General features: G+C 36.6%; 2 protein-coding genes across 5 annotated transcripts; one reads left to right on the top strand and one right to left on the bottom strand.

The window, feature by feature from the left end:
* Positions 1-1,005: 1,005 nt before the first annotated feature.
* Positions 1,006-9,404, bottom strand: LOC123536053 (isochorismatase domain-containing protein 2-like). The gene is made up of 4 exons (XM_045318839.2): positions 9,192-9,404; positions 6,004-6,114; positions 4,996-5,128; positions 1,006-3,532 (listed from the first exon to the last, which is right to left on the bottom strand). The coding sequence occupies exons 1-4, from the start codon at positions 9,373-9,375 to the stop codon at positions 3,349-3,351; spliced, it is 612 nt and encodes a 203-aa protein (XP_045174774.2). The 5' UTR covers positions 9,376-9,404; the 3' UTR covers positions 1,006-3,348.
* Positions 9,405-9,468: 64 nt separating this feature from the next.
* LOC123536052 (GDH/6PGL endoplasmic bifunctional protein-like) lies at positions 9,469-23,874 on the top strand. 4 transcript variants are annotated; one of them, XM_053528996.1, is made up of 5 exons: positions 9,559-9,665; positions 12,320-12,439; positions 12,667-13,315; positions 13,872-13,963; positions 19,863-23,874. In XM_053528996.1, exons 2-5 carry the CDS (start codon positions 12,382-12,384, stop codon positions 21,485-21,487), a joined length of 2,424 nt encoding a protein of 807 aa, XP_053384971.1. In that variant the 5' UTR covers positions 9,559-9,665; positions 12,320-12,381; the 3' UTR covers positions 21,488-23,874. The 4 variants fall into 4 exon arrangements, with proteins under 4 accessions (XP_045174773.2, XP_053384971.1, XP_045174770.2 ...); XM_045318835.2 differs by having other exon boundaries at positions 9,566-9,615; XM_045318838.2 differs by lacking the exon at positions 12,320-12,439 and having other exon boundaries at positions 9,469-9,615.
* The last annotated feature ends 1,538 nt before the right edge of the window (positions 23,875-25,412 follow it).

Raw genomic sequence — 25,412 nt, 5'->3', positions numbered from 1 at the left:
AGTTGCATAAGCAAAATATCCGGACCGCAAAAAACAAAATCACCTAAAATCGGGAATTTCGCACAGATCCATTGACGATTTTTGAGGGTACGTTGCTGGCCGTTTTGCTACTTTTTTTTTCAATGTAGGTCACTGCTTGGTATTCTATGACCTCTTGTTAAAATTTTGCCTTGTCAAGTTTTACTATTCTACTGGCATAGCAGTAACATTAATGTAAAGCAATGGTCACTGCTTGTATATTCTACGACCATTCTACCAAGCAATACATCAAAACCGCCAATACCACTCAAAATCAGCAATTTCGCACAGGTCCCGACCTGCCTTGTAGAAAACTGACAATTTTAGAGTACCGTTGCTGGCCGTTTTGGTACTTTCTATTCAAAGTAGGGCACTGCTTGGTATTCCATCAATCACAAGCAAAATATCCAAGTTGCAAAAATCACACAAACTTTGAAATATTGCACAAGTCAAGGCCTGTAGAAAGTTGACTATTTTCTAATGTACCGTTGCTGGCCGTTTGGTACTAATTTTTCAAAGTAGGTCACTGCTTGATATTCTAGGACCATCCTAGCATCAATAACAAGCAAAATACCCGGACTGGCAAAATAACCCAAAATCTGGAATTTCGCACAGGTCCCAAACTGCAGAAATTTAAATTGACGATTTTGGTCCCAAACTGGAGAAAATTGACGATTTTTGAGGGTACCATTGCTGGCAGTTTTGGTACTAATTTTTAAAAGTAGATCACTGCCTGGTATTCTATAACCATCCTAGCATCAGTTGCAAGCAAAATATCCGGACCACAAAAATCGCCCAAAATCTGGAATTTCGCACAGATCCATTGACGATTTTTGAAGGTACCATTGCTGTTTTGGTAATATTTTTTCGAAGTAGGTCACTGCTTGGTATTCTATGACCTCTTGTTAAATTTTTGCCTGCATCAAGTTCTACCATTCTACTGGCATAACAGTAACATGAATGTAAAACAATGTACAAAGAATGAAGTAAAACAGTTATATCAAATATATTTTAATCTTGATTATGAAAAACAATACAATAAACAAAACACCAACAATAAATGGCTACTACAGGACAGACATTACTGACTTAAGCAAAACTGCTAATAATAAACCTGCTCTTAATGAATAATAGCTGTTGGAATGATACACCATGTAACTATTGCTGCTATATGATATAGGATATGATAAGGTAAAAGTAAGTCGGAAAAATGTAAGGAAGAAGTATTTTGTGGAAGGGTAGGGTACGTGTAACGTGTGATAGAAGGAGAAGGGGATAGAAGTAAAGGTGAGGGTTATGGGTACAAAAGAAACTGTAGATGGTAAAGCTGACAAGCAAGCCATAAAACTTTAACCTTTGAAGCATTCTGACCCAAGGGGCATGGGCCGCATCTGCTTCTTACAAAGGTCAACCTTTATGTCGGGTTTCAGAAGTTAAGAAATTTTAGTGAAACAGAAAAGCTTGCCTTGAAACCTTGATCAACTTGCACTATCACAACATTGGATTCCAGTGACCTTGACTTTTAAGAAAATCCGACACTTAACTGTCAGGTGCCTGCTCTTTACCAAGACCTACTCTTATGTGAACTTTGAAGGGGTAGAAGTGAAGAAGATATGAGCCACACCATGAGAAAACCAACATAGTGGCTTTGCGACCACCGTGGATGTGCAGGCTGGTCTGGATCCAGGGTGGTCGCAAACCCACTATGTTGGTTTTGTCATGGCATGGCTCATATAGTAAAATTGAGAAGCTTGCCATAAAATTTTAACCAGAATGCAATGTCAACAATGACAGGCAGGCACAGTAGCCCTACTTTTTGTTATAATAGTTGAGCTATAAAAGTTTACTATTGTTTTTCCAGCCGTGTGGTTTATTTTGAGTCTGTACTAAAAGGTCTTTGCTAAATTAAGCTTTCAGTTTCCTTTCTCACATCAGCAATGCTTCTGAAATTATTTTTTTTCAAAGACAACAGAAACATCCAGGCATACAGAATCAATGAATTATATTTGAAAATTTAAAGTCCAGCTCAGGGCCAAGTTAATATTTCTTAACATTTTGAGAAAAATTTAGACCACTTGGCACTAACACCAATGTCCAGATTGATACGTATCATGGCATTTCTCATAAGTGTCAGAATTTCAAAAATATCTAAAAGAAATAATGTGAAATACTTAAAAGGCGAATTTGACCAACATTTTGAACAACAGTGTCCATTCATCAGAATATTATATAGCAAAAACTTTAAATAATGGCAATCCTGCTACTTTAATACTAAAAAATCTTTAGCAATACATGTGCATGCCATTTTTCACAACACCCGAATAAACACGTTTGAGTTTCCATACTGTCTGCTTGATTGGCGGCTCAATATTTGGAAGCATTTCTATTCAATCATAAAATGACATCGACACTTTTCTGCTCAAGTACAACACCGGACCTTTTTTGTGAAATGATGTAAAACAGTATGTTCCAATAAACTTGGTTATAATTCTTTTTTGACGGTTAACAAAAAATCACATGTGTATACACACAAATTTTCAGTTACCAGTAGGTCTACCAAAAAAAATCATTATTTTCAAATCACTTATTTATAAAATCACTTAATTACAGATGATTTGCAGTTTATTTCTTTTAAAAGCTATTTAAGGTAGTTCTGCACGTTTGAAAAACCGGAAGTGATGGCGTAACGTCATTTATCCGGAAAACATAGAATAAAGCCTGGATTCGGCGTACGGAAATGAAAATCAATTTATGAATTAATCGAAACATGTGAGTAAATTTGTTATAATGGCACTGTTGCTATATTTCTAAAGTCAAAATATGATATTAAAACATATGACACGTTAAAAAAATCAAAATAATTTCTTAAAATTAACGTGAAATGCCCGGTTCCCTTTAATCATGGTAAAATATCTCAAAAGTAAGCACACGGACCTATACATTTTATTTCACCAAATTATAGGCCATGTGTTTATTTACAATTGTGAGAAGTTTCATCAAAATCTACATTGTAGAAAAAATTCTATTCGCGAAAATGTTATGAAAGATATGATTTTCCCATAGACTCCCATTATGAAATATTGCGTGAGGTCCAAATTTTTCAAACCAGCCTAGCAAAAAATCAAGCACACGACCCTATCTTTTTTATTTGCTGAATTTTCTAGGTATATTTTGAAGTTTTGAAAAATTGGAGTTTAATCAAATTCTACATTGTAGAAAAAATTTTGATCCAAACGTGCAGAGCTACCTTAATATTACTAAACTGCCTTGTATCAAAATCACAAATTTACAGTAATTGGCACTAGTTTTCAGTTTAGGACAATTATTCCATCAGACAGGAGTTTCTCCACCAACTGTATGTCCTAGGAGTCCACTATCTGGAGCTGCATCCCAAATAATCTTCTGTACTTCTCTGAAGTTTGGGTGGTCTGAGCCCCCACACATTGAGAGGATTGCACTTTCACTTGTAGTCAAATGGGCACCAGCTTCCTTCATACGTTGTAGAGCAAACATCCTAAAACATAAACAGAACAATATAGTCATAAAACACTTATCGTTGACATTCCTGTATTTTTTTTTCAGATACAAAAATGCAATTTGCCAATCATTCTATCGCCCTGACCATAACATGTTTTTTGTGTGGACAGTACAGTAAATTTAAAATAGGAAATTTCACCAATGGATGGCTGAATTATGGATTAAACTTGAAGTTCAACAACCTGATGGAAAGACACGTGCATTTTTATGTTGCCCTTTGAAGCTGAAGGAAGACAATTAAGTAGATATAAGTCCATATGACACAGGCGCCCCCTATTTTTGTGCTCCCCAAAGTAGGGAAGACATAGTCGCCATCTTGTCGGTGTGTCCAACCATCACACTCCTTGTCCGGAGGATAACTAAAAAAGTATTGAAGGTACCAAGTTTTAACTTTATAAAATGATAGAGCTCATTGAGAGGAAGTGCAGTGACAGGGAACTATACTAACTAGCTGGTCCCATTTTTTCAAATATCTCCCTCTTTTTTAAAACTTTGTCCGGGGCATAACTCGAACACTACTGCTATGTAAGATATTGACTTCATATTTTGAATATTGATAGAAGGCAGTGAGAGGGAGTGCAGTGGCAAGGAACCATAACTCTAAGTGGTCCCTTTCTGAATCATCTCCCTTTTTTGAAAACCTTGTCCGGGGCGTAACTCAAATATAATGTAAGATATTGGCTTGACACTTAATATATTGATGGAGGGCAGTGACAAGGAACCATAACTCTAGATCATCACATTTTTGAATTTTTTTTTTTTTGGAAAACCTTGTTCAGGGCATAACTTGAATACTAATAAGATATTGAATTGATACTTACAAATTGATAGAGGTCAGTGAATGGGAGTGCAGTGACAAGGAACCATAACTCTGGGTGGTCCCAATCTTGAATTATTTCCCTCTGTATGAAAACTCTGTCCGTGGCATAACTCGAATACTAAGCAATGTATTGACTTGATTCTTTATATATTCACAGAGGTCAGTCTTACTATGTTTCATGACCCTACATGTAGGTCAATTAAGATACATGCCACACAAACCTTTATGCCTATTTAAGTGTATTTTTAACTAAGTCTGGTCTGGCTGAGTGAAATCTCAAACAATACCCCAGGTGCACAACTTAAAATTCTGAAATAATATTGCTATAATGTTTCAAAATCCTAGGTCGAACACTTTTTTGAGATACATGTGATACAAACTTCTAGCCCCTTTTTCTGCATATTTTAGACTAAGTCATTGGCCGTAACTCTAGTCTGGCTGTGTGAAATCCAAATTAAAATTCCAGGTGCACAACTCACATACTGAATGACAATCCTGTGAGGTTTGATGTATCTGGATCAAATACTTTTCAACACAAATTCTGCTGGATGTAGGAACAAGGGCAACTCTAAGTGCTCCCCATCCCCCACCTCAAAAAGCAAGAGTTGAAATAACATTACCTGTCTACCATACTTCTTGAGGATACAGCATCAACAATAACATTGACATCATAACCCCTTTCCTTGAGATCTAGTACTGTTGACTGAACACATACATGGCCTTCTATACCACACAACATAATTGAGTTAACATCTGAAAAGTACAATTTAAGATACATAAAAAAGAGATAGGTATAAATTAAATTTAGTTTATGTTATCTTATTAAGCTAAATAAGGAGAAATTGGAGATAAAGAAAATGTTTGTTAGTCTTGTTGGGTTAAAAGTCGCACCCACACAATTCAGGTTTGATGGTAGAGGAAGACCCCAGGTGCCCCTCCGTGCATTATTTCATCACAGGCAGGCACTTAGGTAGAACCACTGACCATCTGGATGGCTTCCTCACACAAGGAATTCAACGTCCCAATAAAGGCTCGAACCCACATTGATGAGGAGCAAGTGATTTAAAGTCAGCTACCTTAACCAAAGAAACCCCTTAGGGGTAAATGAGTACACTTGTCACACTTAAACACTAGGGTCTGAATCTCATCATTAAATGGATCAATCACTTTAACAGAGTTGTTTTTCCCAACTCAACTCACTGCTACGGAAATGGAATTCCAAAACAACAACTATTATGGGACACTGAAAATTATATAAAATTCTGAAAACATGTAGTAAATGGTTTTATATCTTATTATGACTAACAGAAACAACATCTACATGTACTGAAATATGAAATAATTTATTTTGACATAACATACAGGCTCAAATGACTTTGTTGATAATAAATATCATATTCTGATATATGGTCAAAGATATAATTTTGTTTCAATTAGTGAGAAGTATTACTAAATCATATCCTTTTTATTACCTCCCTTTATAGTGCTATCTTATAAGATTACTGTCAATATTAAGTGTGTTTCTAACTATGTCACTATGCATACTCTCAATCTGGACAGTAGAATTATCTGTATTAAAAGCCTTACAAGACTTTGATTTTCATTAAGATAACTGACTGAATGCATACTTGGAAACTGTTTCATATGCTCCTCTACTTCTGGAATCAACATAGAGAACTTCATCTTTGGGAACACTGGACACTTGCTCACGTCTAATTCAGACACTGTCGGACCAAGACCTAAAAAATATAAAGGAAAAATGTTCAATGTTGATTTTATCTTCAGCCATGCTACTGTAACATTTACAAGGAATTTTTAACTCTGGTAGACCTACAAGGGGCCAAGCACAACTGTTTGCAATAACATGAGAAAGGTCCGTATAAGGATGCCACAGATCAAGGTTGGTGGATGGTGGTTCATGAGAGTTTTTTTCCTATATTTAGATCTGGCAGCCTGTAAATGGAGCATAGCGCAAGTGAGAGGTCCAAATATTGATTCTACATACAAAGTTTGGTGAAAATCAATCAAATGCTACCTGAGAAGAAGTTGTTTAAAGTTTTTACTAAAAGTAAAGTGTTTGTTTATTATAGCTTCACCCATACTGAAAGGGCCTGCCATGTTGGCTTATGAGACAACTACATATTATTACATTGAACAGCATTTACTTCCAGATTCCTATTCTAAATGCCAGGCACCAGACATGTAGGCAATCAGTGAACATTATTTATCTAACTTTAACTAGCTTATCAACCGGCCATTTTCCAGTAACAAGACCTGCCCCTGACTTGAACCTTCTACCTCCCGAATGCAGAGCAGGCATCAGTCATGGCTGAAAAGTTTCAAGACTTGTCTGATATTCAGACTGATGGGATTCAGATAGATAGTTATCCTGGGTTATGACTGCGTCGAGATCTGACCGAATGTCAGGCAAGTCTCAGGAAACTTGTCTGACCAAAAGTATAATGAACAAGAGCTGTCGGATGACAGCGCACTCGACTATTCGAAGAATTGATTGAAGAATGGGGTCAAAATATTTCCATAGATTTTCAGACAAAACAAAAAAATGGATTAAACAAAAAAAGTTCCTGTATTTGTGGATTTCAATTAGTCTTGCACTAAGTGGCAATGTGTGACCATGATGGCAAATATGTTATTTAATTATAAGTTAGGCAAAATATGGACTTGTAAGAAAAGTTTAACTAATTTCCAAGTCCAAAAAGGGTCATAATTCAGTCAAAATAGTTGGCAGAGTTATGTACACTTGCCTACAGATGGAAATCATGTTGATTTACTAGTGTTAAATGTTTCAAAGCCACAGTTCAAATAGTTTTGACAAAAATTGCAAAGTCCAAAAAGGGCCATAATTCAGCCAAAATAGTTGTCAGAGTTATGTACTCTTGCCTACAGATGGAATCATAATGATATAAACAGTGTTTAAAGTTTAAAGCCATATGTCAAATAGTCTTGAAAAACATGGACATACACGAAAACAGAACCATTTCCAAGTTCAAAAAGAGCCATAATTCAGCAAAAAAGATGACAGAGTTATGTACTCTTGCCTATTGATAGAGACTATAATACTGAACAAGATATAAAAGTTTCAAAGCTTTATCTCAACACTTTACACAAAATATAAACTGTACGAAAAACTTAACCAAGACTTCTAAGTCAGAAGGGCCATAATTCAGCCAAATGCTTGATGGAGTTATGTACTCTTGCTACAACTGGACATGGTGATGGTAAACAAGTGTTGAAAGTTTCAAAGACTTTATCTCAAAAGCTTTGTCAAAACGAGACTGGTACGAAAAACTTAACCAAGATTTCTAAGTCAAAAGGGCAATAATTCAACCAAAATGCTTGATGGAGTTATGTACTTTGCCTACAACTGGACATGGTGATGGTAAACAAGTGTTGAAAGTTTCAAAGCTTTATCTCAAAAGACTTTGCCAAAATATGAACTGGTACGAAAAACTTAACCCAGATTTCTAAGTCAAAGGGGGCCATAATTCAGTCAAAATGCTTGATGGAGTTATGTACTCTTGCCTATAACTGGACATGGTGATGGTAAACAAGTGTTGAAAGTTTCAAAGCTTTATCTCAAAAGAGTTTGTCAAAATGTGGACTGGTATAAAAAACTTAACCAGGGTGTGACGCCGACGCCGACACTGACGCCGTGGTGAGTAGGATAGCTCTACTTATTCTTCAAATAGTCAAGCTAAAAATTTACTAGTGTGTCGATAAAAAAATTTGGCAGTAGAAAAACCCGCTCTGTACCGTTTCACATATGGTCAGATGCCTCGGCGCTCCAAGTCTGACCTAGCCATTTTTTGTCGGACAGGTCCAACTGCCCGATAGGATTTTGCCATGACTGAGGCAACTATTTAACAAATCTGACAAAGGGGAATGCATCAACTCTTTCATAAAGATCTGTCACACAGTTCATGAGAAGTTGTTAAAAGTTATTTGTTTGTTTTTTTTATTTCTGCTCTAGCATACCTCAAAGGGGCCAAAGCCAAATCATTTGCAAAAATTTGAGAGAATTATCCTGTTTCTCTTATTTTCAGGGTTTCTCATATTATCGTATTTTGCCTTAAAGTTGTCAAATGATTTAATGTTTGTTATTTTCTAGACAGGAATGGTACAAAACTGACACACTGAAAATTTCAAGTGATTTGAACGCAAGTTGATGAAACTATCGGCATTTTACTGAATTTTCAAAAAAATCCTTATTTTTTCTGGTTGTGTTAGCAAAGCCCTTTGCCATAAATTATTTATTATGTAATTAATTTTCGTATTGATGTATTTACTACAGATTATATATTTTTATTACACAATGGTCATTTTAATGTTTTAAAGTCAACTTATCTGTGATGAAGTGTCAAATCTATATCCATGGGAAAACAAGAAACTCTTGGTCCATTTCTGTGGTTGAGGGTGGTATCAAATACTGTAACAAAATAATTAAATGGGATAATTTCCATAACATGTCATGGCTCCATCTGAAAGACAAGTGAATTGTCTACAAAATAATACTCAAATGCTGTTTATGAAATAGTTAATCTGTTACTGTAAATAAACACAACTCCTTAGGCCCCTGAGAATATGAGAAAACAGGATAAGTCCACAAAATTAGTATATTGACCAAGTTTAGCAAAGCTCCATCACACGCTTCACAGGAAATTGTTCAATGATTTTACTCTATTTTTACCTCTTGTGGCCCAAAAATACAGCCAGGCATAACATTTTTACCTAACTCAATACAGTTCTATTTTGACACACAAAGTAATGTTTGAGACGCCCCCTATGTAAATATAACCTTTGGGATACTGCTCTGTAACAACCACTGGAACGTCTAAAATCTGTGAAGCTTTCAGCATCCTAGCAGATACCGCTAATATTTGGGGATAATAAGATATTGTTTTCCGGAACTTTTCTTGCATGTCACACAGAAATAAAGCAGAGTTTTTTGTTGTAAGTCGGACAATGTTGGAGGCTGCCATTTTAGATTTTATTTAGCTTTACAAGAATGTATTCGCATTTGCAAGTGTTTTGGAATTATATTGTATTGACTTTATTTAAGCAAACTTGACACCTTGAAAATACTTTAATACTTTATGTAAAGTCTAATGTAGTTCTTTTAAATTTTTATGTAACAAATTGGGATAATATAAAAATAAAAAGAAAGCCAGCTAGTCGTATCCACAACCGGTGTCACAATAGGAAGGAATGCGAAAACGAAAGTAATAAGCTGCTATCATCCAATTAAAGAACTGTTATGATCGTAAAAAAAGTATCATTCATTTGTCTTCTCTTGCTTAGTCTATTTCAGTTTAACCGCATGATTGCTTAAACAGTTACTGAACTTTCATTACCAATTAATTTGGTCCCGTAAATGGCGTAATAACGATCGATTGTGACTTTCACTACTTCAAATATTTACTTTTTCTTGGTTTAGTTAAACCTGTAGTAAATAGATAATGTCATTATCCGTGCTTTGCAAAATCTACATCATTGGTAGATATTATAATGTATGTTTACCCATTAGTCCAACTAATTTGATGCAAACCTAGTAGATATTGAGATATTTTTTTCATAAGGGCAATATCCCCACTCGCGTCAAACACTCGAAAGACCAAAATAGTTGAAGCAACTTCCAATGACATTTTCATCGCTGCCGACGCTTTACATGATACAGGTTTAAATGCCGATTATTTCACGATTTGGTCATAAATTCAAATAAAACTTACATGTATCAAAAGGGGATTCAATTCCTGACTTTCCTCAATGATTTCTGTAAAAGTTATCAAATAATATCGAAAATTATGAATTTTCTTATGTGCAAGCGATAAAACCAATAACTTAACATGACCGTGTACTGTGATTTATCCTCCATTATTTTGGTCCTTTAAAGTTTTGACGTTTAGATTGCCCTGTCACAAATATAAAACAGTCTGAACATCGAATTATTTTGACTAGTTTACCCATATAACTTGATAAAACGTTTTTTGCACTCGCACATGTTGCCAGTGGAACACAGTGTGGCAAACTCAAAGACAAGTACCTGAAATAAGTGGAGCTTAAATTATGCTATTGGCGTCTGTATGTGTATTCAATTTTAACACTCATTTTGACATCGCGCAAATTGTGAACAGTTCGAGTAGCGGTAGTTAACGAGTGCAGATCAAAAAGATTTGGCTGACTTGAATTTCGCTTTGAGATTTGAGCGCAGTTTGAAGCTTCAAAGCAACTGAATCTATAAAGAATGTTTGGGCTTACAGCTTACAAACTGCATATTTTAAATGCCAGTAGTCAGTAGACGGCCTGTATTGTTTTTGAGTTTTGTAGTTCAATTTGAAGTCCATTGTTAGAAATAACTGAAAATCGAAATTCAGCAGGGCATGTGAAAATAGTATCTCAGTTAACTTACGTACCAGTGAAAATTTGTTGCTAAATGGACATTTCTGTAGTGTCAGTATATGTCGAAAGTGTATATAGCTTCAATGAATTCTAAGTCATTGTATTATACTTACCCACTGGAAGTTAAATTCAACACATGCGAGTTAACATTATGTCTGACTTGCTGTGTGGGCAAAACATAAAAAAGTAAGTTTGAAACTGTTAACTTTTTTAATGACAGTGTAACCTGCAGGCCTGGGATTTTTCAGGACTGGTCCAGATTTCAGGCTTTTGGTTGCCAGAATTTCCCTATATAACTCTATGGAAAAAAAACACTTTTCAGGCTTAAGAAAGTAGATTTTCAGGCTTTTGCTTCTTGACAGAATCACAGGCCTGAACCTGCAGGCTGAAAACAAGTTTCATTTATGTAAGTTGAAATGCTTAGCTTTATTGCCGTCAAACTTGAAAGAACTTCAGACAAAATCTGATCAGTTATTCAGTTACTGCAGAATGCTTTGGCCTTTTGGTTAGAGAACACCAATTGTTTTCCCATAGACTTCCATTATAACATTATGCTTTGGCCTACAGCCATCAAACTCACAGGACCATTGCAAGTGGTCAGTAGTAGGTCAAGGTCAGCGCTGCTTGTTAGCATTTGTGCTGACGAAAATGTTATCTTTTCAAAATTATTAGGGTTAAAGGTCAAGGTCGTTTGGTGCTGAAGACAGTTGATGAATGTTTGACTCTACAGCAGTCAAGTTTTATTTGGAGGTCAAGGGTAAAGATGGTGGCTGACTTCTGCCATTTTGTTCTGGCACGTTGGCTCGTTTAAAGAGCACCAACACATCAAGATGACAAAGTAGGGCCAAGACAACAAAAAGGTATTTGCGGTATTGATAAGCTAATTGTTGTTCTGGCACCCTTTACACGAACCAACAGAACAAAAAATATTTTATCATTCTGATGAGTTTAGCCCTTTAGACAGGTGGACAATAAAACAAATGTATGATATTATAATTTTAATGTTTTTGCATGATAATTTGTTGTTATGGCATGTTGGTGCCCTTCAAATGCACCAACAACAAAACAACAAATTAGCAAGCCAATATGACAATGCATTTCTTGTTGAATTGGTACACTAGTTTGTCGTTATGACATGTTTGGGCTCTTCAGACACGCCAGAACGAAATGGCTGAAGTCAGCCACCACAGGCCATTATGATTTGACTCATGGAAGCATGTGTTTTACAGACAGTGTTTGTTTTGCATTTGTTTTGTAGTTATGAGTTAGGGTTGAGACTATAATAATATGTTACTGGTTGTAGGTGTAGACAGGAATATCTGGTTCAAGGGTAATTAGCAGAACCTTATTACCACCAAAACAGTTAACTGACAGCCTGATACTCTCATCTGCATTTATAACCAGTGGTAGATTATTTATCTTACATACCTTTTAAGATCACTGGAAACGCCAGCTTGGATTGCAAGAAGTGTGAATTAATTTTTCCAACTTAAATAATGCAGAATATATTTTCAATGTCCTTTACAGCATCTTCATAGCCATATGCTAGTTTGTCAGTGTTGCTTAATGAAGCAAGCCATGGCGTTTTCATGAAGATTTCTGTCTCAATGGTTAGATTCATAACAAGGAACATTAGAAAAAGTGTTGGTAGGTTTCACTTGTCTCCTATCATTATATTTACATTTCTAGGAGAAAAAATGTGTTAAAATCAGATACTTTCCTAAAGCTAAAAGTTTCCAATGGCCATCTTTCACTTAAATATTTTATCTTTAGATATTTTCTTTTAATGTATAAAATCCTCATCAAATGTATTTAAATTTCATGTGATATCAAAATGGTTAAAAAAATGTTATACATTTCATCTTTGATTTTAGGACTGAAGATGGTACCGTTACTGTTATGCTCACTGCTCTTCTTAAATGTGCTGTACGAGTCTAAATCCCAGGCTGCACAACATACCAACTTCGTGATTGTGGGCGGTACAGGAGATTTAGCACGGAAATATCTCTGGGGAAGTGCTCTTAGATTGTTTGTCGAGAACTTCAGTGAGAACAATACTTTTTCATTCTATGCTGGAGCCAGGGTTTCACAAACTGATGGCGACAAAGCCCTGAATGATATCTTAAACAGCAACAAATGCGACTCAAATGATCCAAAGTGCGAAAAATTGAGACCAAAATTTCTTGAAAATGCAAAATATGTAGTGCTTAAATATGATGAAAATTACACAAATCTGTGTAACACCTTCAGGACAGAAAAGGGTCCAGAAATAACCATACACCAAATATTCTATTTGTCTATACCATCTTCAGCATATCAGAGTGTTACTCATAATATCCATAGCAACTGTCGCCATGAGAAGATATCGTCAACCAAAGTAGTTCTAGAGAAACCATTCGGCCTTGACAAAGAGAGTGCTGCCAAGCAGGCTGAAGTTATAAGTGAACATTTCCATGACGATGAAGTCCATAGAGTGGATCATTATCTTGCTAAGTCAGTTTCCAAGCAGATTTTGAATTTTAGGTAAGCAGAATACCGTAATTCTAATGCTAGTTAAAATTCTTTTCTGTTGCATGAAAATATGATTACAAGCATATACATTTGTAAAATTTTCACTGTCGGATTTGGCAGAAGTGTTCCATAGACATCAGGGAATGTGTCCTGACATGGATGGTATAGCGAGGCCTTTGTGGTGAAGTGATTTAAGTCATTGACTTTGAATCACTTTCATTTTATTGCTGTGGGTTTGATACCCAGTTTTTGATATGAGGATGCTGTCTTACAGAGTAATTGTCATTGCTAAATATGATGCCCTGAGGGACACCAGGATCTTCCTTCGCCATTAAAGCTGGAAAGTTGACATAATTATTACTTAAATTGTTTTGTTGTGACTTGAATGTCTACAGTAAAAGAGTTATTATTTAATAATCATGGCATTAAATACTGCTGTCTCTCTACGTAGGGATCATCTGTTCATCTTGCTCCCTTTCCTTTATTTGAAAATGTATAATTAAGGTATTAAGACATACTATCGTGTATGCTGACTATTAGAAAACTATAGTTTTGGTGTGAATTTCAGGGCTAAAAACAGAGAAATACTTGACGAGTTACTGAATGGACAGTTTGTGGACAGAATTGAGATTGTTATGAAGGAAAGAATAGGAAATAAAGGTATTCATTGTTGATCTTAAGGTGTTTTTGAATGAGAAGTTTTTAAAATGTGTTTTCTAGGCTATTGAATAAAATGATAAATAGCTCATGTAAGTGTTCAAGACTGAGCTGTTGATTGTGATCATTCTTGGTCTGTCATTGTCCTTTCGGTTGTCCATCCTTCAACAACTTTACTGTTAACACATTGGATACCACATTTTTAGCTCACCTGTCACATAGTGACGAGGTGAGCTTTTGTGATCATGCAGCGTCTGTCGTCCGTCCGTCCGTTCGTCCATCCGTCCGTAAACTTTTGCTTGTGACCACTCTAGAGGTCACATTTTTTGTGGGATCTTTATGAAAGTTGGTCAGAATGTTCATCTTGATGATATCTAGGTCAAGTTCGAAACTGGGTCACGTGCCATAAAAAACTAGGTCAGTAGGTCTAAAAATAGAAAAACCTTGTGACCTCTCCAGAGGCCATATATTTCACAAGATCTTCATGAAAATTGGTCAGAATGTTCACCTTGATGATATCTAGGTCAAGTTCGAAACTGGGTCACGTGCCTTTGAAAGCTAGGTCAGTAGGTCTAATAATAGAAATACCTTGTGACCTCTCTAGAGGCCATATATTTCACAAGATCTTCATGAAAATTGGTCAGAACGTTCACCTTGATGATATCTAGGTCAAGTTTGAAACTGGGTCACTTGCCTTCAAAAACTAGGTCAGTAGGTCAGATAATAGAAAAACCTTGTGACCTCTCTAAAGGCCATATTTTTCATGGGATCTGTATGAAAGTTGGTCTGAATGTTCATCTTGATGATATCTAGGTCAAGTTCGAAACTGGGTCATGTCGATCAAAAACTAGGTCAGTAGGTCTAAAAATAGAAAAACCTTGTGACCTCTCTAGAGGCCATATATTTCATGAGATCTTCATGAATATTGGTCAGAATGTTCACCTTGATGATATCTAGGTCAAGTTCAAAACTGGGTCACGTGCCGACAAAAACTAGGTCAGTAGGTCAAATAATAGAAAAACCTTGTGACCTCTCTAGAGGCCATATTTTTCATGGGATCTGTATGAAAGTTGGTCTGAATGTTCATCTTGATGATATCTAAACCAGGTTCGAAACTGGGTCAACTGCAGTCAAAAACTAGGACAGTAGGTCATATAATAGAAAAACCTTGTGACCTCTCTAAAGGCCATATTTTTCATGGGATCTGTATGAAAGTTGGTCTGAATGTTCATCTTGATGATATCTAGGTCAAGTTTGAAACAGGGTCATGTGTGGTCAAAAAGTAGGTCAGTAGGTCAAATAATAGAAAAACCTTGTGACCTCTCTAAAGGCCATATTTTTCATGGGATCTTCATGAATATTGGTCTGAATGTTCATCTTGATGATATATAGGTCAAGTTCGAAAGTGGGTCACGTGCCATCAAAAAGTAGGTCAGTAGGTCAAATAATGAAAAAACCTTGTGACCTCTCCAGACGCCTTATTTTTCATGGGATCTGTATGAAAGTTGGTCTGAATGTTTATCTTGATGATATATAGGTCAGGTTTGAAACTGGGTCAACTGCGATCAAAAACTAGGTCAGTAGGTCTTGAAATAGAAAAACCTTGTGACCTCTCTAGAGGCCATACCCTTGAATGGATCTTAATAAAAATTGGTCAGAATGTTCACCTTGATGATATCTAGGTCAGGTTTGAAACTGGGTCACATGCCCTAAAAAACTAGGTCAGTAGGTCAAATAATAAAAAAACCTTGTGACCTCTCCAGAGGCTATACTTTTCATGGGATCTGTATGAAATTTGGTCTGAATGTTCATCTTGATGATATCTAAGCCAAGTTTGAAACTGGGTCACCTGCGGTCAAAAACTAGGTCAGTAGGTCTAAAATTAGACAAATCTTATGACCTCTCTAGAGGCCATATTTTTCAATGGCTCTTCATGAAACTTGATCTGAATGTTCCCCTTGATGACATCTAGGTCAGTTTCGAAACTGGGTCATGTGCAGTCAAAAACTAGGCCAGTAGATATAAAAATAGAAAGACCTTGTGACCTCTCTAGAGGCCATATTTTTCATGAGATCTTCATGAAAATTAGTGAGAATGTTCACTTTGATGATATCTAAGTAAAGTTAAAAACAGGGTCACGTACCTTCGAAAACTAGGTCAATAGGTCAAATAATAGAAAAACCTTGTGACCTCTCTAGAGACCATATTTTTCAATGGATCTTCATGAAAATTGGTCAGAATTTTTATCTTGATAATATCTAGGTCAAGTTCAAAACTGGGTCAGATGAGCTCAAAAACTAGGTCACTATGTCAAATAATAGAAAAAACGACGTCATACTCAAAACTGGGTCATGTGGGAAGAGGTGAGCGATTCAGGACCATCATGGTCCTCTTGTTTTAATCCCCCGCCACAAGTGGTGGGGGGTTATAGGAATGGTCTCCGTCCGTCCTTCTGTCCTTCCGTCAGTCTGTAACACTTTCGTGTCCGCTCCATACTTCCTAAACCCTTTGAAGGATTTTCATGAAACTTGGGTCAAATGATCACTTCATCAAGACGATGTGCAGAACCCATGAGTCAGCCTTGTTGGCTCAAGGTCAAGGTCACAACTCAAGGTCAAAAGGTTTGAGCCTTCCATTTCGTGTCCGCTCTATATCTCCTAAACCCCTTGAAGGAATTTTATAAAACTTGGGTCAAATGATCACCTCATCAAGATGATGTGCAGAACCCATGAGTCAGCGATGCCGGCTCAAGGTCAAGGTCACAACTTAGGGTTAAAGGTTTGAGCCTTCTATTTTGTGTCTGCTCTATATCTCCTAAACCCCTTGAAGGATTTTCATCAAACTTTGGTCAAATGATCACCTCATCAAGTTGATGTGCAGAACTTATGAGTCAGCCATGCCAGCTCAAGGTAAAGGTCACAACTGAAGGTCAAAGGTTTGAGCCTTCCATTTTGTGTCTGCTCTGTTTCTCCTAATTCCCTTGAAGGATTCATATGAAACTTGGGTCAAATGATGACCTCGTCAAGGCGATGTGCAGAACTCATGAGTCAGCCATGTCGGCTCAAGGTCAAGGTCACAACTCAAGGTCAAATGTTTTAGCCTTCCATTTCGTGTCTGCTCTCTATCTCCTAAATCCCTTGAAGGAAATTTATAAAACTTGGGTCAAATGATCACCTCATCAAAACAATGTGCAGAACTTATGAGTCAGCCATGCCGGCTCAAGGTCAAGGTCACAACTTAGGGTCAAAAGGTTTGAGCCTTCCTTTTTGTGTCCACTCTGTATCTCCTAAACCCCTTGAAGGATTTTCATCAAACTTGGGTCAAATGATCACCTCATCAAGAACTCATGAGTCAGCCATGTCAACACAAGGTCAAGGTCACAACTCAAGGTCAAAGGTTAGAGCTCTGTATCTCCTAAACCCCTTGAAGGATTTTCATGAAACTTTGGTCAAATGATCATCTCATCAAGACGTTGTGCAGAATTCATGTGTCAGCCATGTCAGTTCAAGGTCAAGGTCACAGCTAAAGGTCAAGGGTTTACCCTTTCATTATCCATAGCAGTGGCGGGGGATTTAGCTGTCTTTCAGACTGCCTTGTTAATCTCCCGCCGTGGCGGAGGGATTATAGGAATGGTCTGCATCCGTCCTTCCATCCGTAACACTTTTGTGTCCGCTCCATATCTCCTAAACCCCTTGAAGGATTTTCATCAAACTTGGGTCAGATGATCACCTCTTCAAGACAATGTGCAGAACCCATGAGTCAGCCTTGTCAGTTCAAGGTCAAGGTCACAACTCAAGGTCAAAGGTTTGAGCCTTCCATTTTGTGTCTGCTCTATATCTCCTAAACCCCTTGAAGGAATTTTATAAAACTTGGGTCAAATGATCACCTCATCAAGACGATGTGCAGAACCCATGATTCAGCCATGCCAGCTCAAGGTCAAGATCACAACGCAGGGTCAAAGGTTTGAGCCTTCCATTTTGTGTCCGCTCTATATCTCTTAAACCCCTTGAAGGAATTTTATAAAACTTGGGTCAAATGATCACCTCATCAAGACGATGTGCAGAACTCATGAGTCAGTCATGCCAGCTCAAGGTCAAGGTCACAACTTAGGGTCAAAGGTTTGAGCCTTCCATTTTGTGTCCGCTCTATATCTCCTAAACCCCTTGAAGGATTTTCATCAAACTTGGGTCAAACGATCACCTCATCAAGGCGATGTGCAGAACTTATGAGTCAGCCATGTCTGCTCAAGGTCAAGGTCACAACTGAAGGTCAAAGGTTTGAGCCTTCCATTTCGTGTCCGTTCTATATCTCCTAAACCCCTTGAAGGAATTTTATAAAACTTGGGTCAAATGATTACCTCATCAGAACGATGTGCAGAAATTATGAGTCAACCATGCCAGCTCAAGGTCAAGGTCACAACTAAGGGTCGAAGGTTTGAGCCTTCCATTTGGTGTCCACTCTGTATCTCCTAAACCCCTTGAAGGATTTTCATCAAACTTGGGTCAAATGATCACCTCATCAAGAACTCATGAGTCAGCCATGTCAACTCAAGGTCAAGGTCACAACTAAAGGTCAAAGGTTTCAACTCTGTATCTCCTAAACCCCTTGAAGGATTTTCATGAAACTTGGGTCAAATGATCACCTCATCAAGACTTGTGCAGAATTCATGAGTCAGCCATGTCAGTTCAAGGTCAAGGTCACAGCTAAAATCAAAGGTTTACCCTTTCACTATCCATAGCAGTGGCGGGGAATTTAGCTGTCTTTCAGACTGCCTTGTTAAGCTTTATTTTGATTTACAAATTTAAGAGATGACATTATATTAGGCCCTATGTTTGTCATGCATATGTTGGCTTGAACCTTTAGAGGTACGTTTGCGAGCAATTTTTCCGAGGGGACATGTCACTTGCAACCTGTCCCCCATCCGCCACCCCACTAGAAATTTCGCACCCACCTCAAACCCAAAGACCTGGGGTCACCCCTGTGTGTAAACACATAAGAGGCCACATTTTATTAACAAAATGTACATAACCACAAGTTCTTAGGTAAGTTCAATCATGGGCAGGATTGCTTGATAAACATTAAAGTGATATCTCTTGAATTTGTAAAAAATCACTTTGTTAATATGCAAATTGCTTCATTTCTTGAGGGCCTCTGTGTCCAAGCAAGTAATGGCATAGCTTTGAATCACTTGCCCCTCACCTCTGTGGAGTCTACCAGCTTAGCTCATTAGGGAGAGCGCAAATCTATGGATCGCGTGATTGTTTGCTCCATTTCCTTGGGAGCGGTATACTGGTATTATCTTTGATGATTTTATAAAAGACATTACGTCTAAAATTGTGTCCTCCAGCACTTGTTAGTGTTGTGAAGTTGGCAATTATTTGCAGAGAACAGGTTAGTACTAGTGCAGAATCCAGGATCACTGTTTAGGTTAAATTCCTGCCACCACATAACTGAAATACTGTTGAAAAGTGATGCTAAACCCAAAACAAACAAATCAACTCTGTGGCCCGGTGTTCACAAAACATTTTCAGTCTCAACTGAGTTTGATAATGAAACTTTATTTGTCATTTATATCTAAATAGCATGTTTAATCTAAATTTTAAGTTAATAACTAATTTCAAGTGACTATTCAGTACTGATGGTCAGTCTAAATTGGAATTTAACCTTAAAGCTTTAGTAAAATTGATATTAAAATTTCAAACTCTAACTCAGCTGTGACCGAAAAACATTTTGTGAACACGGGACCAGGTCATCATAAGTTACAGTTATAAGTAGACTTAGAAAACTAGTTGCATGATGTAATAGTCAGTTTGAAGTTGTCGAAACCTTATTTATAAAATCCAAGAACTATTTCAAAACTTTTACAACAAGAATAACTGATATGTCCATTTTATCTTTTTAGGAAGGATAGATTTTTATGACCAGACTGGTGTGGTTAGAGATGTAATGCAGAATCATCTTACAGAGTTACTTGCCCTTGTTGCTATGGAGCTTCCAGTCAATATCTCAGATTGTAAAATGATTGAAGACTACAAACTCCATCTATTACGGCAAGTCAAACCAGTCAGCAGTGATGCCCTTTTATTTGGACAATATGCAAAATATGTAGAAGAAGCAAAAGATGAAATTAAAAATATTGATCAATCACATCTCACCCCAACATTTGCTGCAGCCCTGCTGCAAATAAATAATCCAAGATGGCGGGGGGTGCCTTTCATTCTTACGTCAGGCAAACATATGGATGAACGGACAAGTCATGTGAGAATATTATTCAGGGAAAAAGAATTCTGTGTGAGTGGATGTGCTGACGGGAATTCAACTTTCACAAAATACCCTAGGCAGTTGATTTTTCAAATTGGACATGGTCCTGTCCCTTCTGCAGGGATACTTGTATCCAAGTCGCTCTTTAATCCGTCCTGGCCTTCAAGCATGAAAGAACTCCCCATGACTTCAAAAGACAGTGCTATACATGGACAAAGCCCCGGAGATTTTCATTACGCTGTTCCAGTAGTTGACACTCAGGCGTATACTATGGTTATACATGATCTTTACCATAATAACAGGGAATCATTCGTGACAACTGCTAGGATGTTGCTGCTGTGGGAGATCTGGGATAATGTTATAAAAGAAACAAGCCTCACAGTGCCAAGACTTTACAAAGAATTTAGCCCTGTTAATTTGAATTTTACAGTGGATGGCTTAAAACTTAGATATTTAGGTCAAGGGCAGTCCGAGTATTCTGGAAAATTTGATGGACTTGAAATGCCAAATTTTGCAGTAATTCCACCATTATTTAGAAATAAAACTTTATTTTGTAAACCTCTGAAAGATTTGGTTAAAGTTCTTGCTACTTACATATTTAAAACCGCTGAAAATGCAATCAAAGAAAGAAATATTTTTCATATAGCTTTTTCTGGGGGTAACACCCCAGTTATTTTGTTTAAAGAGTTATTAGGCAGTTTTCCCTTGTTTCCATGGGAACAAACCCATATATGGCAAGTAGATGAACGTTGTGTTTCACAAAAGCATGAAAATTCTAACTTTTTGTCGCTCCATGACAACTTGATCAAATTCACAAACATACCATATTTCAATATACACCCGATGCCGGTGAGCTTTGCAGGAAAAATTTGTGCGCATGAAAGCAAGGGAGATAATTTATATGAAGACATGATAAATCATCTTATACCAGCTCAAGTATTTGATCTCATTTTGCTAGGCCTAGGTACAGATGGCCATACAGCATCTTTATTTCCAGGGTATACACATTCTAAAAAAGATAAAAGACTTGTAGCTTTAACAAAATCGAAAGCAGACGGTAATTTTGATAGGATGAGTTTATTACCTCCCTTGATCAATAATGCAAGGGAGGTAACTGTTCTAGTCACAACGAAGGAGAAACACAGTATTTTACAGAAAATTTCAGATATACAGACACGTAATAAACAATACCCAATAACATATGTTTCACCAGTATCAGGAAATATGTCATGGTTCATAGATATAGAAGCTTGGCTAGGACAGTAAATCCAAATGACTCCATTTATATCAGCACTGATAATGCCAACTTGTTATACTCTGCTTTGAAGAAGATGGGGTAAAATGTTTTGCTCATGCTGGTCTGTGAACCATTGGTTTTTTGATCAGTAACTGAAAAATGTTTCAAGCTTTATGTGATGATTTGCTAGAGGTTTGTAGATGACATCTATTATTTTTGAGGGGTAAGTAGGTTATATTTTAAGGCACAAATGACTTAGAGCCTGAAAACACTGGAGAAAATAGTGGCTTACAGCCTCAGCCTTCATATTACATTATAAATGATATAGTTCTTGTTTCAGAAGCCTAGAGGTCATTTAGGCTGCAAACTATTTTGGGTTAATAGCTTGAGAAAAGCTTGGCCAACATAAACCAGGTTTCATAGAATAATTGCTTATGGCCAGTAGATTGTCCCCAATTGTTTGGAATCAAAGATCATTGTCACTTTAGGCTGCAAAGTACCTACTGTAAAATCAGTAATTTTTGTGGGGGACTAATTTTCGTGGATTTTGTGGTTGCGTCATCCCAATGAACAAATAAAATTCTTATTCATTTTATTTTCAAAAGATGAAATCTACAAATACATATCCCCACGTATTAGCCGTTTTGGTCAAAATAACGAAAATTCATGCCCACAAAATTAAATGATTTCACAGTATCTGTTACCTCAAATGGGCTAATACTGGGGCATGTGTGTTCTTGAAGCAGCTTTTACAGCTCAAAGACTGAAATTACTAACTTTAAGGATAATAAAACTGTCTTTAAAGATATCCAATGTTTTCTCTAGAATAGTTTATTATGCCCCCGAAGGGAGGCATATTAGTTTTCAACTGTCCGTCCATTAGTTCGTTCGTTCGTCACAACGTTAACTTTTTGCATGAAGGTACTTTACTCGCGAACCACTGCACCCAGGACCTTCAAACTTCACATGCTGATAGTACTTATTGAGTACACGACCCTTACTGACTTTGGGGTCACCAGGTCAAAGGTCAAGGCGCTGCGGGGGCATTTAGTGACAGCTCTTGTTTTTCGTTTTTTTTAGATACTAACTTTATTTTACAAATCCTCATCAAATGAATTTAACTTAACTTAATATATAAACTGACTGTGTTTGTAGAGCTACATTCACAATTAAATGTCTGACTAAGAGTCATTTGTTAAGAAAAAAACTTGCAGTTTCTTAACATTAGTACACTTTTATACTGTGCAGCGCTATATATGTATTAGATTTGTATTATTTTAAACGTAACATACATTATTTGTCTATACACGCAAACATGTTTATTTTATGTTTGCATAGATACTATAAAGTAATTGTTTATATTTTCAGATTTGAATTCAGGTCTACTATCTTAACCTTTATCCTGCTGTAATTCTAAAATGGACTGGTCCATCATTCAATTTGGGCAATACAATTAATTATTCGAAGGGGTGTTCACTGAAAATTTACTGACTGAACGGCGAACAGTGCAGACCATGATTAGCCTGGACGGATGTTCAAGCTGATCTTTGTCTGCACTAGCTGCAAAGGCAAAATCACTTGCAGCCAGCAGGCTAAAGGTTAATAAAAATTGCTGCAGTGGATAAGTTATTGTTATGACATGTGGGTCAAATTGAGATGTTCAATGATATAGATGGTTTTACTTTCTGATTTTTTTCTTATTACTTACTTATTAAAAAAGTGTACTATAATATAGTGAATTTTGATAAGACTTTCTTTTACATTTAGAATGATAATTTTTGGGGATATTATATTGTTACATTTGTAAGAAGAGTTGGTTTCATTTGATTAATTAATTGGTCAACATTCAGTATATGTATGTTTCATGGGAAAGTTATCTGTATTTCCTTGTTTTATTTTGTCCAGAATCATACATTTTGATGCATCTTACAATAATTTATACTTTCGAATCATAGGTTATATTTAGAACTCTTGCAAATCCTACTATCTTTTCACAGTTATGTTCCGACATTAATTACTATGTGGGGTGTTCAGAATGTTTAGGGATAAGTGCTGTAACATACTTCTTTCTAGATATATTCCTTTGAAATTGTCGGTATTATTAGACTCATATATTAACTAATTTTTGGGTAGGATACCTTACATTTTGTATTTGTATTTATCTATCCAAATGATTTTTCTGTCACTGTTGTAACATCAAGTAGGCATGAGTGGAGCACATTGGCAGAGTTAAGGAACATGTTTATTTGACATTAATGATCAGAATCATTCTGTAAAGCTTTGTCTTTATATGACATTAACGATAAGAATAAATCTGTAAAGCTATGTGTTTATATGACATTAACAATCCGAATTTAAAATAATTTAAGCTACATGTTTATATGACATTGATGATCAGAATAAATCTGTAAATCTACATGTTTTTACTATATTACTGATCAGAATTAATCTGTAAAGCTATGCGTTTATTTGACATTAATGATCAGAATTAATCAGTAAAGCTAATTGCTTTAATTGACATTAATGATCAGATTTAACACTGCAAAATGATTATAATGCTTGTTAACATTACTTTGCAGATTATTTGAATGATGTTTCCAACATCATTTTCCAGTCTGTTGTTTGTAAATAAGTGGCATATTTCAATAAATGAATTAAAAATTAATCTGGCACAAAACTATGAAGTGAGACCAGAGAAATATAGAACATTTTGTCTTCATCATGACAGTGCTACTCCACATACATCCATGATTATCAGGAAAGCACTTGCTTCAGTTTGAAATTGAAACTGTCCAACATCCAGCCTGCTCTCTAGACCTGCGGAGGCTTTTTCTGACAGTCAAGAAGAATTCAAAGGGTTGAGTTTTGATGACGTTGATGACCAACCTGTTATTTTTAGCTCTCCTGAACCAAGGGTTTGCGATGAGCAGTAAGTATAGGTGGATGATTCAGCGGCTGTTGTCAGCATTTTTGTGCCCCTAACACTGAGTGAAAGGGGCATATTAGATTTGGTCTCGTCCGTGCGTCCCTGTTTCCATCCGTCGGAAGTTTGTGACGCGCCTAGCTCAAAAAGTATTTGATATACCTAAATTGATGGAACCTTGCACGAGTCTTTCTCATGATATGAACTTGCACACCTTCTATTTTTCGTTTGGCTCCGCCCCCTATTTCCAGAGTTATGGCCCCTGAAATAGTCAAAAATGCACATTTTCACGCGCCTAGCTCCAAGTACATGTATTGCATTTAAATTTAAGAAAACTTGCATAAGACTTTATCATGATATAAACTTGGGCACCTCTTATTTTCGTCAGGCTCCACCCCCTATTTCCAAAGTTATTGCCCCTGAAATTCTCCAAAATGCACATTTTCATCTTGTGACATGCCTAACTCAAGAAGTATTTGATGTAAATTCATGAAACCGTGCATGAGTCGTTATTATGTGACCTTGCACATTTTGCATTCTTCTTGAGATTTTAGCACTAATTACAGAGGTAAGGCCCTTGAAATAGCCAAAATAGTGGATTTTTTTTGTGATGCTCATAGCTCAAGAAGTATATGGCCTAGAACAATGAATCCTTTATATAAAATGTTTGTTTAGGCTATACCTCCTTAAGACTGCAAACATTTGAATTATTGCCCCTTATTTGTGACAAATGTACCAGTGGGGGCACATCCAGTGTTCTACAGACACATTCTAGTTTACTTAATGAACTTATCTCTGAAATACACCCAACTTGGTCAGTAGCATCCTGGCAAGATCCCCTTTCAGATTTGTTCAAGGGGGGGTGGGGGAGGGTGGGGGGGTGCACTTGAAATTTAAAAAAGAAAACTCTTTAAACAATTTCTTCCTATGAACCACAAGATGGAACATCGTCAAACCTTGGTCTTTAGCATCATTGTAAGGTCTTCTATCGAATTTGTTCAAATGTGAGCTCTTGGCCTAGACTGGCATTA

This window comes from Mercenaria mercenaria, chromosome 17 (assembly GCF_021730395.1).
Source record: "Mercenaria mercenaria strain notata chromosome 17, MADL_Memer_1, whole genome shotgun sequence".
Classification (NCBI taxonomy): domain Eukaryota; kingdom Metazoa; phylum Mollusca; class Bivalvia; order Venerida; family Veneridae; genus Mercenaria; species Mercenaria mercenaria.
This window is presented reverse-complemented; position numbering and strand designations above follow the sequence as displayed.

Bases quoted from the DNA above. Each gene is read 5' to 3' on its own strand.
- LOC123536053 (XM_045318839.2), bottom strand. From the start codon at position 9,375: ATGGCAGCCTCCAACATTGTCCGACTTACAACAAAAAACTCTGCTTTA. The intron at 6,115-9,191 runs GTTATATTTACA...TATATTTTTTAG, and splicing joins TACAGAGCAGTATCCCAAAG to GTCTTGGTCCGACAGTGTCT. The intron at 3,533-4,995 runs GTAATGTTATTT...TTTATGTTTTAG, and splicing joins TCAAGAAGTATGGTAGACAG to GATGTTTGCTCTACAACGTA.
- LOC123536052 (XM_053528996.1), top strand. From the start codon at position 12,382: ATGAAGATTTCTGTCTCAATGGTTAGATTCATAACAAGGAACATTAGA. The intron at 12,440-12,666 runs GTAGGTTTCACT...CTTTGATTTTAG, and splicing joins GAACATTAGAAAAAGTGTTG to GACTGAAGATGGTACCGTTA. The intron at 13,316-13,871 runs GTAAGCAGAATA...TGTGAATTTCAG, and splicing joins AAGCAGATTTTGAATTTTAG to GGCTAAAAACAGAGAAATAC.